The sequence below is a fragment of the Haematobia irritans genome, chromosome 2, assembly GCF_050003625.1.
Source record: "Haematobia irritans isolate KBUSLIRL chromosome 2, ASM5000362v1, whole genome shotgun sequence".
NCBI lineage: Eukaryota > Metazoa > Arthropoda > Insecta > Diptera > Muscidae > Haematobia > Haematobia irritans.
In genome coordinates, this window is record NC_134398.1 from 187,979,026 (window position 1) to 187,996,233 (window position 17,208).

Sequence of the window (17,208 nt, forward strand, 5' to 3'; positions counted from 1 at the left end):
ATTTAGAAATAGCCTATAAACATATATGTGTTTAGTAGCTTGGAGCGCTATTTAACAGGGAGCGATATTGAATTAAGTTGGTGGTTGTTGCTTGTTATTACAAAATTAACATTTTATTTTTCCTTGGGCAATTGATCAGCTACTTCTTTGATCCTTACAAACTGTGTGGTCCGCTGTTCGAATCCCCGTCCGGCAAAAGGTAAAATTAAAATAAAAAAAAAATCATAAAATTGAATAATTTCTACTACAATGTTTGTATTACAGAAAAAGGTGCTAAGAACTAAAAAATCTCGTGGAAGTGAGAAAGATGTCGGGGAATATACAATTGGGCAGAAACAAAATTTTGAGCATTCAGGTCGAAAACCTATGTTGTTAGCACCTATATTACCTGTTTATTTTCATAATTCATTATGATTGTAAATATATAAATAAATAAATAAAATTTTGAGCACAATATTGTTTGGGAGAATTTTTTAAGCATATAATATTTTTGGGTGCAAAATGCTTCCAAACATATTATATGGTCACATAATAACATATTGTTTTTTGGAAGACAACATTATTGAATTTGGATGCAAAAATACAAAATGTTTGGAACTTAGACTACCCAAACATATATTGTTTAGACCAATATGCTTTCAAACATATTATATATTGGAAGAGATCAAACATATAAATGTTTGGGCAATACCCAAAAATGTATATGCTTGAAGCAAAATATGTTTGGGAGTATATGTTACAGAAGCGATTTTTTATGAGGGTGTACATACAGAGATATATTTAAGATATTTTGCTGCAAGCAAAATGTCTTAAATGACGATTTGGCGATTTGGAGATATGCTTAGAATGAAATATAATATGTTTGGACAGTGCAAAAAATTTTTGTGTTTGAACGCATTCTAAAAATATATATGCTGGAAGCAGAATATGTTTGGGAGTATATGTTACAGAGGCGATTTTTTTTTTGAGAGTGTTAGTGAACACATCCCAAATGGGGACAAAATTTTGATGATTTCGGCAAGTTTATTATGCTTGTGAAGAAAACAAATACGACAATTAAATGTTCTATATAATCACAAAATGGCTGAGGTAATTATGTCCAAACATGGTCATTTTGTATGCGAGTAGTGGTCAGCTTAGAATATCTATCTCCCTGAGCGAATCAAACCGTGACTGCGCCAATCTAGTTATGCCATCATTGGCATAACTAGGAAATGTCTGAGGCTCATCTAATCATGAATTAAAACTATAAACCAATTGAACTAATGAGGGCTCGTCAAGAGCTTATTAACATGAGTAGCTTATATGATTTGGACTTTGCCCATTTGTGTAAGCATTATATTCCGTGGACTTAACCCTTTCGCTGTGGAATTAAATATAATGTTAAAACATTAAAATTTTTTTATTTTTAGCATTAGTAAAAATATTTTAATTTGTTGTTCGACAAATATTTCCTTTTATGCGCATCCCGGGATCCTCCACCAATTTTTTTCCACTTCCGATGAAGTTCTTTTGGAAACGTGATAGAAAATACGCTTTTTGGCCATTTGTGAAAATTCAAATTTTGTACATTTAAATGTCCCCAAAATGAAGAGAAAATCAATAAAAAAGTTAAAAAAAAAAATTAAAAATGTTTCTGACAAAATTTTCTATGGCAATAACATTTTGGAAGATTATTTTTGGCTCGAGCAGCAATCGTGATTTTTCTTTGATTGGGGATCGGCTTATTTGGGGTTTCGGTACCCAGATTTGATCTCCGGAGCCTCATGGAAGAGCAAACTTCATACGATTCGGTTAAAATTTGGTACGAGGTCTCTATGGTCTCTAACAACCATGCAGGAATCGGTCCATAATTATATATAGCCCCCATATAAACTGATCCCCAGATTTGAGCTCCGGAGCCTCTTGGAAGAGCAAACTTCATCCGATCCGGCTGAAATTTGGTACATGGTGTAAGTATATGGCCGCTAATAACCATGCCAAACTAGGTCCATATTGGTCTATAGTTATATAGTCCTCAGATAAACCGAACCCCAATCACACAAACATTGGTCCATATCGGTTCATATTTGTACAAAGCCTCCATATAAAGCGACCCTCATATTTCGATTCTGGCTCTCTAATTACCGCGCAAAAGTATATATCTGTTCGTAATTATATGCAGACTTACCTATATAAACCTTTTTTGTCTAATATATACCACGTATGGACTAACTTACAATTTAGAAGACTCTGTTAGGAAGTTTTGAGATACCGTGCCATTGGCAAGTGTTACCGCAACCCAAGTAATTCGATTGTGGATGACAGTCTTTAGTATAAGTTTCTACGAAATCCATGGTGGAGGGTACATAAGATTCGGCCTGGCCGAACATACGGCAGTATATACTTGTTGTGATAGATTTTTGTTTCAATTAAAAACTTTGTCGAATCAAATAAATTTTTAATTGAATATTTTTTAAAACTCAACAAAAATTTTAATTGGAAAATTTTTCGCGAAATTTTATTTCTGTGTGGCGGCCATATATAATGATGGACCAATATATGGACCAATTTTTGAATGGTTGTTAGAGGCTATATACTAACATCGCATATCGAATTTCAATTGAATTGAATTAAAATTTACTCCTCCAATAGGGTCGGGAGGTCAAATCTGGGGATAGACTTATATGGGGTCTATATATAATTATGGACCAATTTTTGTGCGATTGTTAGAAGACATATACTAACATTGCATATCGAATTTCAACCGGATCAAATTACATTTGCTCCTACCGGATGCTCCCCAAACCAAATCTGGGGACTATATATTATATGGGGATTGATATTGTCCACTTGTAATGCCTCCCGACCTACATCACTAACAACTACTTGTGTCAAGTTTCAAGTGGATAGCTTCTTTCGTTCGAAAATTGGCGTGGTTTCAAGAGACGGACGAACATCTCCAGATCGACTCAGAATTTCACCACGAAACAAAATATATATAGTTTATGGGGTCAGAGGCCAATATTCCGATGTGTTACACAAGGAACTACAAATTAAGCTTTCCCCCTATCATATGGTGGAGCTTATAAAAATATGTTTATACAAAAATATGTGTCGAAAATAACAAAATAAAAATGATGCTTAAAAAAATACTTTTTTAGAACAATGTTTAATAAAAAAACAAGTATATACGGCCGTAAGTTCGGCCAGGCCGAAGCTTATGTACCCTCCATCATGGATTGCGTAGAAACTTCTTCTAAACACTGCCATCCACAATCGAATTACTTAAGTTGCGGTAACGCTTGCCGATGGCAAGGTATCTTAAAACCTCCTAACACCATCTTCTAAATTGTATGTAAGTCCATACGTGGTATATATTAAATCAAAAAAGAGCGATCCAATACGTATATAATTCAGTTTGACAAAGTAGACATAAAATTTTGACAAAATTTTCTACAGAAATAAAATTTTAACAAAATTTTCTATAGAAATAAAATTTTCACAAAATTTTCTATAGAAATAAACTTTTGACAAAATTTTCTATAGAAATAAAATCTTGGTAGATTAGTTTTGGCGCGAGTTTCAACCACGATTATGAACCGAATAAAATTTGAACAAAATTTTCTATAGAAATAAAATTTTGACAATGATGAAAATTTTATTATGAACCGAATAAAATTTTAACAAAATTTTCTCTATAAATACAATTTTGACAAAATTTTCTATAGAAATAAAATTTTAGTAGACTATTTTTGGCTCTAGTGGCAACCATGATTATGAACCGATATGGACCAATTTTTGTGTAATTGGACCAATTTTGGTATGGTTGTTAGCGACCATATACTAACACCACGTTCCTAATTTGAACCGGATCGGATGAATTTTGCTCCTCCAAGAGGTCCGGAGGTCAAATCTGGAGAACGTTTTATATGGGGGCTATATATAATTATGGACCGATATTGACCAATTCTGGCACGCTTGTTAAAGATCATATACTAACACCATGTTCCAAATTACAACCGGATTGGATAAAATTTGCTTCTCTTGGAGACTTTGCAAGCCAAATCTGGGGATCGGTTTATATGGGGGCTATATATAATTATGAACCGACGTGGTTTTGCATGGTTGTTAGAGACCATATACCAATATCATGTACCGAATTTCAGCCGGATCGGATGAAATTTGCTTCTCTTTAAGGCTCCGCAAGCCAAATCTGGGGATCGGTTTATATTTCAGCCGGATCGGATGAAATTTGCTTCTCTTTTAGGCTCCGCAAGCCAAATCTGGGGATCCGTTTATATGGGGGCTATATATAATAATGGACCGATGTGGACCAATTTTTGCATGGTTGTTAGAGACCATATACTAACACCATGTACCAAATTTCAGCCGGATCGGATGATATTTGCTTTTCTTTTAGGCTCCGCAAGCCAAATCTGGGGATCGGTTTATATGGGGGCTATATATAATTATGGACCGATGTGGACCAATTTTTGCATGGTTGTTAGAGACCATATACCAACACCATGTACCAAATTTCAGCCGGATCGGATGAAATATGCTTCTGTTAGAGGCTCCAAAAGCCAAATCTGGAGATCGGTTTATATGGGGTCTATATATAATTATGGACCGATGTGGACCAATTTTTGCATGGTTGTTAGAGACCATATACACCATGTACCAAATTTCAGCCCGACCGGATGAAACTTTCTTCTCTTAGAGGCTCCGCAAGCCAAATCTGGGAATCGGTGAATATGGGGGCTATATATAATTATGGATCGATGTGTACCAATTTTGCATGGTTGTTAGAGACCATATACTAACACCATGTACCAAATTTCAGCCGGATCGGATGAAATTTGCTTCTCTTAGAGGCCTCGCAAGCCAAATTTTGGGGTCCGTTTATATGGGGGCTATACGTAAAAGTGGACCGATATGGCCCATTTGCAATACCATCCGACCTACATCAATAACAACTACTTGTGCCAAGTTTCAAGTCGATAGCTTTTTTCGGTCGGAAGTTAGCGTGATTTCAACAGACGGACGGACGGACATGCTCAGATCGACTCAGAATTTCACCACGACCCAGAATATATATACTTTATGGGGTCTTAGAGCAATATTTCGATGTGTTACAAACGGAATGACAAAGTTAATATACCCCCCATCCTATGGTGGTGGGTATAAAAATAAATTGGATCAATTAAATTCGTGATTGAAACAGAAAAAAACAAAATTTTGTGTGTAGCTTTTGTGGCTGAGTGTGCAAGGCACAAATTCTAAAGCAATGTAAAGGATCCGAAAATGAAGTACTTCCATATATGACAAGCCCATGTAAAATTCATTTGAGATGATCTAAATTTGCACTAATTCCGGATCACAATTAGGGAACACAGAAAAAAATGTCACCAAAAAATGTCCAATTAAAATGTTAATTGAAGTTGAAAATTTTTTCAATTAATAAGTTAATTGATACAATTAACTTTTTAATCATGATAGAAACATTAAGTTAATTAAGTCAATGATTCAAAATTTTTAAATTAATTGATACAATTAACTTCTTAATCAAATTCGGAAGACTAATTCAGTTAAAAAAATGTTGATTTTTTTTTAATTTTTAATTAAAAATGTATTTCAAACAATCATTTGTTAATCCAAATAAAAACTCTAAGCCAAATCAGAATGTAATTAAAAATAGTTACATTTTTTAATTAATAAATTAACTGAGTTTTGCAATCAACATCAATTAAAAAATTAATTGAAATTTGCTAAAAAAATCAATTAATTTTTTAATCAAGAATTTTTTCTATGCCCAATTAAAACTGTGATTGATACTATCATTTTCGTGATTGAAGACATTTCAATTAAAAAATTAATTGGATCAATTAATTTGGTGATTGAAGTAGAAAAAAAAAATTTGTGTGAATCCAGACAATGTGTTTGAAGGTTAGTTTTTGCTGGTCAATAAAAGAAAACATCGTTTGAGTAAAATTTCGTTTCGCTTTTGATGTGAGTAGTAGCGAGAAAAACTCTCATGATAATAAATCCTTATTTTGATAAAAAAAAGAACATCCTACTTTCAGTGTGGAAATATAAATTTTTGTTGTAATAATTTAAATGAAATTTCCTCTCTATGTACAATACGCATTAGAGAATTTAACCGATATGACTCATTAGGAAAACGATATTATAATTGGATTAACTCTGGTTATCTTGATACTAAAATCCAATACGAAAATATATAATTTGTAAACAAAATTAACATATAATGACAGTTCCCTTCTAACTTAAATAGAGCGAAGTCGAAAATCGAAAAACAATATTCGGTGGATTCTTATTAGGATCCTTATGAGTTCGAAAATGTTCCAACATATGGCTCTTAAATATGTCATTATTTTATTGTTTTTAGACCAGGTAATATTAGGATAATTATGTACTTGACTTGAAAGAAAATTGAATTTTCTTTGAGCTATTTTTTTTTTTTGTTTTTTATTTATAATTTTATTTTTTTTTTGCTTTAGATATTTTGTGGTCAATTGACATTGAAGAAAATTACGTGTAAATCTCTTGATCCAGAATTTTGTAAATTCGATGTATGCAAATTGTCACCAGATAAAAATGGTTTCCCGGCGGTATCGATTTTTATAAAACTACTAAAATTACCCGTAACTAATGCCAAATTTAGAATTCAATTGGGTCGGGCGAGTGCTTCACGTACCCCAAAAATAGATAATACCTGGGATGGTTGTGATTTTATGAAAAGTCGAAAGGCAAATCGCGCCCTAAATCGTCTATTTGGCTACATTGAGCCATATACTAATATGAATCATACATGTCCCTATAATGTGAGTAAATGATCAGTATTGAAAAATTTATATTTTGTTTTTGATTTCGATTATTTTTTAATTTTATACCTTAGTTATTCAAAATATTAGAGGTTTTTTTTAATATTGATTTCTTTTTTAATATTGATTTATATTTTCTACTTCTGTTTACTTAGCACGATGTCTTTGTTAATAATATAACATTGTCAAATCAACGACCACTATTACCTTTGCTGAACAGTCTATACATGACGAAGATTGAGGTCGAAGTGGATGAGAAGAAGCGTCTATCCATTACTGCACTATTTGACTATAAGAATTGAGGGTGGGAAACATCCTGACCTCTTTGTAATGTGAACCTAATTCTAAATAATTCTAATAAAAGCTATGTCTAACAATATCTCTTTTTTACATTCATGCAAGTATATAATATTCCGAAATTAGCACAAAATGTTTGGGATAAATATGTTATATGTCGGATGATATTATGTTTGGGACTTCAATGTTTCATACAAAATAATATATAAGGATATAAACATATTTTAATTAGAATATTCGAGTAAGCATTGTATTCAGAGAGGGAGATGGAAAAAAGAACGTCTTAGAAATGAAAACCGAGAAAGTTGCCGAAAGATATCAAACCAGAGAATCAAATGAGATCCAAATTTTCTATAAAAATAAACTTTTGACAAAATTTTCTATAGCAATAAAATTATGACAAAAGTTTCTATAGAAATAAAATGTTGATAGAATTTTCTATAGAAATAAAATTTTGACACAATTTTTTATAGAAATAAAATTTTGACAAAAATTTTCCACAGAAATAAAATTTTGAAAAAATTTTCTACACAAATAAAATTTTGAAAAAATTTTCTACAGAAATAAAATTTTGACAAAATTTTCTACAGAAATATAATTTTGCAAAAATGTTTTATAGAAATAAAATTTTGACAAATGTTTCTTTATAAATATAATTTTGACAAAATTTTTGTACAGAAATAAAATTTTTAAAAAATTTTCTACAAAAATAAAATTTTGAAAAAATTTTCCATAGAAATAAAATTTTGTAATAATTTTCTATAGAAATACAATTTTGCAAAAATGTTTTATAGAAATAAAAGTTTGCCAAAATTCTCTATAGAAATAAAATTTTAACAAAAGTTTCTATAAAAATAAAATTTTGCCAAAATTTTATATAGAAATAAAATTTTGACAAAATTTTCTATAAAACTAAAATTTTGACAAAATTTTCTATAGAAAGGAAATTTTGACAACATTTTCTATAGATAAAATTTTGGCAACATTTTCTATAGAAATAAAATTTTTGACATTTTCTATAGAAACAAAATTTAGACAAAATATTCTATAAAATTAAAATTTTGACAAAATTCTCTATAGAAATAAAATGTTAACAAAAGCTTCTGTAGAAATAAAAATTTCTATATTCTATAGAATTCTATAACATTTTCTAAAGAAATAAAACTTTTGACAATATTTTTATAGAAATAAAATTTTAATAAAATATTCTATAGAATTAAAATTTTGACAAAATTCTCTATAGAAATAAAATTTTAACAAAAGCTTCTATAGAAATAAAATTTTGACAAAATTTTATATAGAAACAAAATTTTCTACAGAATAAAAATTTTGGAAAAATTTTCCATAGAAAAAATTTGTAATAATTTTCTATAGAAATAAAATTTTGCAAAAATGCTTTATAGAAATAACATTTTGACAAATTCTCTATAGAAATAAAATTTTGACAAAATTTTCACAAAATTTTCTATAGAGATAAAATGTTGGCAACATTTTCTATAGAAATAAAATTTTTTACAACATTTTCTATAGAAATAAAATTTTGACAAAATATTCTATATAATTAAAATTTTGACAAAATTTTCTATAGAAATAAAATTTTAACAAAAGATTCAATAGAAATAAAATTTTGACAAAATTTTATAGAGAAATAAAATGTTGACAAAAATTTTTATACAGAAATAAAATTTTGAAACAATGTTCTACAGAAATAAAATTTTGAAAAAATTTTCCATAGAAATATAATTTTGTAATAATTTTCTATAGAAATAAAATTTTGACAAAACTTTCTATAGAACTAAAATTTTGACAAAACTTTCTATAGAACTAAAATTTTGACAAAACTTTCTACAAAAATAAAATTTTGACAAAATTTTCTATAGAAAGGAAATTTTGACAAAATCTTCTATAGAGGTAAAATTTTGAAAAAAATTTTATAGAAATAAAATTTTGACAAAAGTTTCTATAGAAATAAAATTTTGAAAATATTTTCTATAGAAATAAAATTTTGAAAAATTTTTTTATAGAAATAAAATTTTGACAAAAATTTTCTACAGAAATAAAATTTTCAAAAAATTTTGTACAGAAATAAAATTTTGACAAAATTCTCTTTAGAAATAAAATTTTGACAAAAGTTTCTATAAAAATAAAATTTAGACACAATTTTATATAGAAATAAAATTTTGACAAAATTCTCTGTAGAAATAAAAATTTAACAAAAGTTTCTATAGAAATAAGATTTAGACAAAATTTTATATAAAAATAAAATTTGGCAAAATTCTCTATAGAAATAAAATTGTCACAAAATTTTCTATAGAAATAAAATTTTGAGAAAATATTCTATGACATCGAAATTTTTCTATAGAAATAAAATTTTGACAAAACTTTCTACAAAAATAAAATTTTGACAAAATTTTTTATAGAAAGGAAATTGTGACAAAATTTTCTATGGAGATAAAATTTTAACAAAATTTTCTATAGAGATAAAATTTTGAAAACAAAAAATTTTATAGAAATAAAATTATGACAATAGCTTCTATAGAAATAAAATTTCGACAAAAAATTTCTATAGAAATAAAATTTTTTACATGCGGTTTGTTGTGTTATTGTTGGTGTTTGTTCCATAATCATTGTTGTTGTTTTTTTTTTTTTTATTTCAGCTTAAAACCATACATTGACTAAACTAAAAGTGTAGCTTAACCAACATAGGAAAATAATGTTTGTCAAATTTCTTTGGGCAAAGCCCAAAGATGCAAGATGGTTGGATGGACGCACGTTTAGGAATTACCACATTCCTCCTCAGCATCCTCTACTTGCAGCAAAACTATAAACCATTATCAGAATAAATTCAGGAGTACATTAAACCCAACAATAAACCACACTTGAACCCTCCGAAAAAAGGCTTTACATTGATAGCCGGCTTATGCCGAAATAAATTCGTACAAACATCTCTCTTTTCCTTTGCCACCATCAAATCATCGATTTGAGTGAATTTGGCTGGGTTTTATTTTGAGCGTGCTTCCTCTTCTTTCTTTCATTCGTTTTGTTTTGTTATTGTTGGTTTTTGTTCTTTAATCATTGTTACCAACTTCACTCAAATCGATGATTTGATGGTGGCAAAGGAAAAGAGAGATGTTTGTACGAATTTATTTCGGCATAAGCCGGCTATCAATGTAAAGCCTTTTTTCGGAGGGTTCAAGTGTGGTTTATTGTTGGGTTTAATGAACTGCCTGAATTTATTCTGATAATTGGTTGATAGTTTTGCTGCCAGTAGAGGATGCTGATGAGGAATGTGGTAATTCCGAAACGTGCGTCCATCCAACCATCTTGCAGTCTATAGTGCTTTGACAATCATTCTTTTCCTCTGTTGGTTAAGCTACACTTGTAGTTTAGTCAATGTATGTTTTAAGATAAAATAAAAAAAACAACAACAAATAAAATTTTGTAATAATTTTCTGTAGAAATAAAATTTTTCAACTATTTTTTATGGAAATTCAATTTTGAAAAAATTCTCTATAGAAATAAAATTGTGACAAAATTTTCTATAGAAATAAAATTTTGAGAAAATATTCTATAGACATCGAAATTTTTCTATAGAAATAAAATTCTGACAAAACTTTCTATAGAACTAAAATTTTGACAAAACTTTCTACAAAAATAAAATTTTGACAAAATTTTTTATAGAAAGGAAATTTTGACAAAATTTTCTATAGAGATAAAATTTTGACAAAATTTTCTAAAGTGCTAAAATTTGAAAAATTTTCTATAGAGATAAAATTTTGACAAAATTTTCTAAAGAGATAAAATTTTGACAAAATTTTCTATAGAGATAAAATTTTGACAAAATTTTCTATAGAAATAAAATTTTGACAAAAGTTTCCATAGAAATACAATTTTGAAAAAAAATCTATAGATATAAAATTTTGACTAAATTTTCTGTAGAAGTAAAATTTTGACAAAATTTTCTATAGAGATAAAATTTTGAAAAAAAAAATTTATACAAATAAAAGTATGACAATAGCTTCTATAAAAATAAAATTGTGACAAAATTTTCTATAGAAATAAAATTTTGCAAAAATTTTTGATAGGAATAAAAGTTTGAAAAATTTCTCGATAGAAATAAAATTGTGACAAAATTCTCTATAGAAATAAAATTTTGAGAAAATATTCTATAGACATCGAAATTTTTCTATAGAAATAAAATTTTAACAAAACTTTCTATAGAGCTAAAATTTTGACGAAACTTTCTACAAAAATAAAATTTTGAAAAAATTTGTTATAGAAAGGAATTTTTGATAAAATTTTCTATAGAGATAACTATTTGACAAAATTTTCTATACAGATAAAACTTTGAAAAAAACAAATTCTATAGAAATAAAATTTTGACTAAAGATTCTATAGAAAAAAATTTGAAAAAAAATTTTATAGAAATAAAATTTTGAAAAAAATTTTATATAGAAATAGAATTCTGACAAAACTTTCTATAGAACTAAAATTTTGACAAAACTTTCTACAAAAATAAAATTTTGACAAAAATTTTTATAGAAAGGAAATTTTGACAAAATTTTCTATAGAGATAAAATTTTGACAAAAGTTTCTATAGAGATAAAATGTTGACAAAATTTTCTATAGAGATAAATTTTTGACAAAAAAAGTTTCTATAGAAATAAAATTTTGACAAAAGTTTCTATAGAAATAAGATTTTGAAAACAATTTCTATAGAAATTAAATTTTGAAAAAAAAAAATCTATAGAAATAAAATTTTGACTAAATTTTCTGTATAAGTAAAATTTTGACAAAATTTTTTATAGAAATAAAATTTTGACAAAAATTTTTATAAAAATAAAATTTTGACAACATTTTCTATAGAAATAAAATTTTTGACAACATTTTCTAAAGAAATAAAATTTTGACAAAATTTTCTACAGAAATAAACTTTTCAAAAAAATTTCTATAGAAATAAAATTTTGCAATAATCTTTTATAGTAATAAAATTTTGGCAAAGTTTTCTGGAGAAATAAAACTTTAACAAAATTTTCTATAGCAATAGACTTTTGATAACTTTTCCTATAGGTATAAAACTTTGTTTTCTGACAACATCGCATGGAGTCGATTGCAGAAGTTCTGACACCTATAATTACAAGTGTGTGGGAAGAAGAAGCTATAATGGAATGCTGAAGAGATGACGTAATTGTAACGATTCCAAAAAAAAGGAGATCTCAGATTGTGCAGAATTGGAGGAGTATAACGCTGCTGAATGCAGTCAATAAACTAATGTCAATGTCTGTCTTCCAGTGTGCATACCTGGAAGATCGGCTTTGAGCGCGCGTTCGACACTGCATCCCGTCCAGCACTGTGGGATACTCTATATATCATAGGAATCCCGTCGAAAATAATACTTTGCAAAATGTGATGAATTCGATACAGAAGTAGGTGTCCAACAGGGTTGCTTCCTATCATCCACCATATTTCTCCTACTCCTAGACTGTGCCATGGCAGAGACAAATGTAGAAGCACCATAAGGCTTACGATGGAATATGAGAGGATTTCTATTTGCTATCGAATATGCAGATGATATCTGCCTTTTTGCTAACCAATTTGAGGGGATACTTTTGAAAATTCTCCATGTCCTATGAGGATACCAAGGCTGTAGGCCTGAAGTCTAACGCAGCAAAAACAAAGTTGATGAGAATTTTCGACAGTAGCGTTAAATCGGTTTTTCTATACGACTGAATCTCTCGGAGTACTACACAAAACTCCTGCAAGCTTTAATCATTTCACAGCAAATGCTTGAAGCAAATATTTAAAATCTTCTGGCCAAATTGGCTCAGAAACGACCAAACTATTAGCGGTTGCCAATCCTAAGGCAATTGCTGAAAAATACATTGTCACTATTCTTATTTCAATGAAACTTTCTCTCTATGTAAAATAAGCTTTAAAATTTATTTCAGTACAATAGAAACAAGTATATATGACCGTAAGTTCGGCCAGGACGAATCTTATGTACCCTCCACCATGGATAGCGTAGAAACTTCTACGAAAGACTGTCATCCACAATCGAATTACTTGGGTTGTGGTATCTTAAATCGTTTTGTAAATTGTGAGTTAGTCCCTACGTGGTATATATTAGACCAAAAAGGTATGTGTAGGTAAGTCTACAAATAATTACGAATCGATATGGACTTTTGCACGGTACGTAGGGAGCCAGAATTGAAATATGGGGGTCGCTTATATGGGGGCTACAATTATGAACTTGATATGGACCAATTTTTGTGTGATTGGGGATCGATTTATCTGAGGGCTATATATAACAATAGACCGATATGGACCTAGTTAGGCATGGTTGTTAACGGCCATATACTAGCACAATATACCAAATTTCAACTGACTCGGATGAAATTTGCTCCTCCAAGATGCTCCAAAACCAAATCTCGAGATCATTTTATATGGGGGCTATATATGATTATGGACTTATATGGACCACTTTTGGCATGGTTGTTAAATATCATATACTACCACCACGTACCAAATTTCAACCAGATCGGATGAATTTTGCTTCTCCAAACGGCACCGGAGGTCAAATCTGGGGATCGGTTTATATGGGGATTATATATAATTATGGACTGATATGAACCAATTCCTGAATGATTGCTGGATACCATATACTAACATTACGAACCAAATTTCAACCTAATAGGATGAATTTTGCTCTTCAAAGGGGTTCCGGAGGTCAAATCTGGGGATCAGTTTATATGGAGGTTATATATAATTATGGACCGATTTCGACCAATTTTTGCATGGGTGTTTGAGGCCATATATTAACACCACGTACCAAATATCAACTGAATCAGATGAATTTTGGTCTTCCAAGAGGCTCCGGAGGTCAAATTAGGTGATCGATTTATATGGGGACTACATATAATTAACGACCGATGTGGACCAATTTTTGCATGGTCATTAGAGACCATATACTAACAACATGTACCAAATTTCAGCTGGATCGGATGAAATTTGCTTCTCTCAGAGGGTCTGCAAATTTGGGGGTCCGTATAGATAATTATGCACCGATGTGGACCAATTTTTGCATAGTTGTTAGAGACCATATACTAGCACCATGTATCAAATTTCAGCCGGATCGGTTGAAATTTTCTTCTCTTAGAGGCTCCGCAAGCCAAATCTGGGGATCGGTTTATACGGGGGCTATATATAATTATGGACGGATGTACACCAATTTTAGCATGGTTGTTAAAGACCATATACTAACACCATGTACCAAATTTCAGCCGGATCGGATGAAAGTTGCTTCTCTTAGAGGCTCTGAAAGCCAAAGCGGGGGATCGGTTTATATGGGGGCTATATATAATTATGGACCGATGTGGACCAATTTTAGCATGGTTGTTAAAGACCATATACTAACACCATGTACCAAATTTCAGCCGGATCGGATGAAAGTTGCTTCTCTTAGAGGCTCTGAAAGCCAAAGCGGGGGATCGGTTTATATGGGGGCTATATATAATTATGGACCGATGTGGACCAATTTGTGCATCGTTTTTAGAGACCAAATACTAACACCATGTACCAGATTTCAGACGGATGGGACGAAATTTGCTTCTCTTGGAGGCCTCTCAAGGCAAATTTGGGGGTCCGTTTATATGGGGGCTATACGTAAAAGTGAACCGATATGGCCCATTTGCAATACCATCCGACCTAAATCGATAACAACAACTTGTGCTAAGTTTCAAGTCGATAGCTTGTTTCGCTCGGAAGTTAGCGTGATTTCAACAGACGGACAGACGGACGGTCATGATCAGATCGACTCAGAATTTCACCACGACCCAGAATATATATATTTTATGGGGTCTTAGATCAATATTTCGATGTGTTACAAACGGAATGACAAAGTTAATATACCCCCATCCTATGGTGGAGGGTATAAAAACGTAAACGATTTGATGGGAAAAATTAACTATGTCATGCGAAAATTTGGACCAAATTGTACTCCATTCTTTGAGATTTCCGCAATGCGCTGTTGAAAGAACAAAAACGTAATGACCTGGTCATATACTTGTTAACTACAATTTACGAAAGTACATTCTCTCATAGAAACAAACAAAAAAAAGTAACTAAAGTAAAGAATAAAATTGGCACCAAATCATGACCACTATTTTTGAAAATCGTACAAAATTTTTCTTCTGCTTTAGTTCACATTGAACATTTGTGTATGGTCATTGAACTTTATATCAACATTTAGTTCATAAAATTTTTGAGTTATAATTCATTGAACTGTGCAAATATTTTTTTTTTTTTTTTGCAATAAAAACAATTTAAATTTATCATTACTACGGACTTATTTTCCGTGTATAACTCATTAGGAAAGCTATATTATAATAAGGTTCAGTCTGGTTATCTTGATACTAAAATCCATTATGACAGTATATGATTTGTATAAAACAAATTTCATATACATATAATGACATTGCACTTCAAACTTAAACAGAGCAAAGTGGAAAATCTAAAAAATAATATTCGGTGGATTCTAAAATTATTGGGATTCTTAGGAGTTTGAAAATGTTGCAACATATGGCTCTTAAATATGTCATCATTATACTTTTTTTACAGGAGGTAATATAAGGAAAATCAATTAGTTGTCTGAAATAAGAAACTTTAAATTTTTTGTTTTAGATATTTTGCGGTCGATTGACATTGAAGAACATTACGTGTAAATCTCTTGATCCAGAATTTTGCAAAGTCGATGTATGCGAATTGGCACCAGACAAAAATCGTTTCCCGGCGGTTTCGGTTTTTGTAAAACTACTTCAAGTACCCGTAACCAATGCCAAAATGAGAATTCAATTGGGCGTAGCGAGTGCTACACGTACCCCAAAAATTGATAATACTTGGGATGGATGTGCTTTTATGAAAAGTCGTAAAACTAATCGGGCCCTAAATCGTCTGTTTGGCTACATTGAACCTTATACTAATTTGAATCATACGTGTCCCTATAATGTGAGTAAATGAGCAGGGAAAATTATTATAGTTTTGTTTAGTTTTTTTTTTTTTCAAAATTTTGCACATTTAACAAGCTTACGGAAATTTATTTTTGTGATATTCAATATGTTTTCTACTTTTACTTCTTCTGCATGATATCTTCAACAGCACGATATCTATGTAAAGAATATAACTTTGTCAAATCAACGTCCTCTATTACCTTTGATGAACAACCTATACATGGTGAAAATTGAGTTCGAAGTTGATGGGAAAAAGCGTATAACTATTACTTCGTTATTTGAATATAAGAATTGAGAGAGTTCAAAGTTTTCTACGCGATAGAAAACATGCATGTAAGAAATGTGACCTCTTTTTAAAATTAAGCTAAATCAAGTAGAGCTGTATTATAACAACCTTATTAATAATCAATAAAATATATGTCTATCAAAACCTCTTTAAACAAGTAAGTAAAGTCTAAATTCGGGCGGAGCCGACTATACTATACCCTTCACCTCTATGTAGACAAACATTTGTGTTACCATCTCAACTACATAAAATTTTCTGGGAGCTATATAAGTTTTCATTTTCAGATACAAATACTTTTAATGGAAACAATTTTTTGTACTTCTACAAAAACTCTAGAATTAAAATTTAAATCGGCTAATGCCCTGGGATGAAACACAATGTTAGTAAAAAACAAGTAAGGAAAGTCTAAAGTCGGGCGGGGCCGGTTATATTATACCCTGCACCACTTTGTAGATCTAAATTTTCGATACCATATCACATCCGTCAAATGTGTTGGGGGCTATATATAAAAGTTTGTCCCATATACATACATTTAAATATCATTCGATTTGGACAGAATTTGATAGACTTCTATAAAATCTATAGACTCACATTTTAAGTCGGCTAATGCACTAGAGTGGAACACAATATTAATAAGAAACCAGTAAGGAAAGTCTAAAGTCGGGCGGGGCCGACTATATTATACCCTGCACCACTTTGTAGATCTAAATTTTCGATACCATATCACATCCGTCAAATGTGTTGGGGGCTATATATAAAGGTTTGTCCCAAATACATACATTTAAATATCACT

General features: G+C 30.2%; 2 protein-coding genes across 2 annotated transcripts; both read left to right on the forward strand.

Moving 5' to 3' along the window:
* Positions 1-1,265: 1,265 nt before the first annotated feature.
* On the forward strand, positions 1,266-7,129 carry LOC142225195 (uncharacterized). Its single transcript, XM_075294974.1, has 4 exons — positions 1,266-1,329; positions 6,392-6,396; positions 6,504-6,827; positions 6,983-7,129. Exons 1-4 carry the CDS (start codon positions 1,266-1,268, stop codon positions 7,127-7,129), a joined length of 540 nt encoding a protein of 179 aa, XP_075151089.1.
* An 8,462-nt stretch (positions 7,130-15,591) lies between these two features.
* Positions 15,592-16,424, forward strand: LOC142225196 (uncharacterized). Its single transcript, XM_075294975.1, has 4 exons — positions 15,592-15,681; positions 15,741-15,743; positions 15,804-16,127; positions 16,278-16,424. The coding sequence occupies exons 1-4, from the start codon at positions 15,592-15,594 to the stop codon at positions 16,422-16,424; spliced, it is 564 nt and encodes a 187-aa protein (XP_075151090.1).
* Positions 16,425-17,208: the final 784 nt, after the last annotated feature.

Bases quoted from the DNA above. Each gene is read 5' to 3' on its own strand.
- LOC142225195 (XM_075294974.1), top strand. From the start codon at position 1,266: ATGAGGGCTCGTCAAGAGCTTATTAACATGAGTAGCTTATATGATTTG. The intron at 6,828-6,982 runs GTGAGTAAATGA...CTGTTTACTTAG, and splicing joins ATCATACATGTCCCTATAAT to CACGATGTCTTTGTTAATAA.
- LOC142225196 (XM_075294975.1), top strand. From the start codon at position 15,592: ATGACATTGCACTTCAAACTTAAACAGAGCAAAGTGGAAAATCTAAAA. The intron at 16,128-16,277 runs GTGAGTAAATGA...TATCTTCAACAG, and splicing joins ATCATACGTGTCCCTATAAT to CACGATATCTATGTAAAGAA.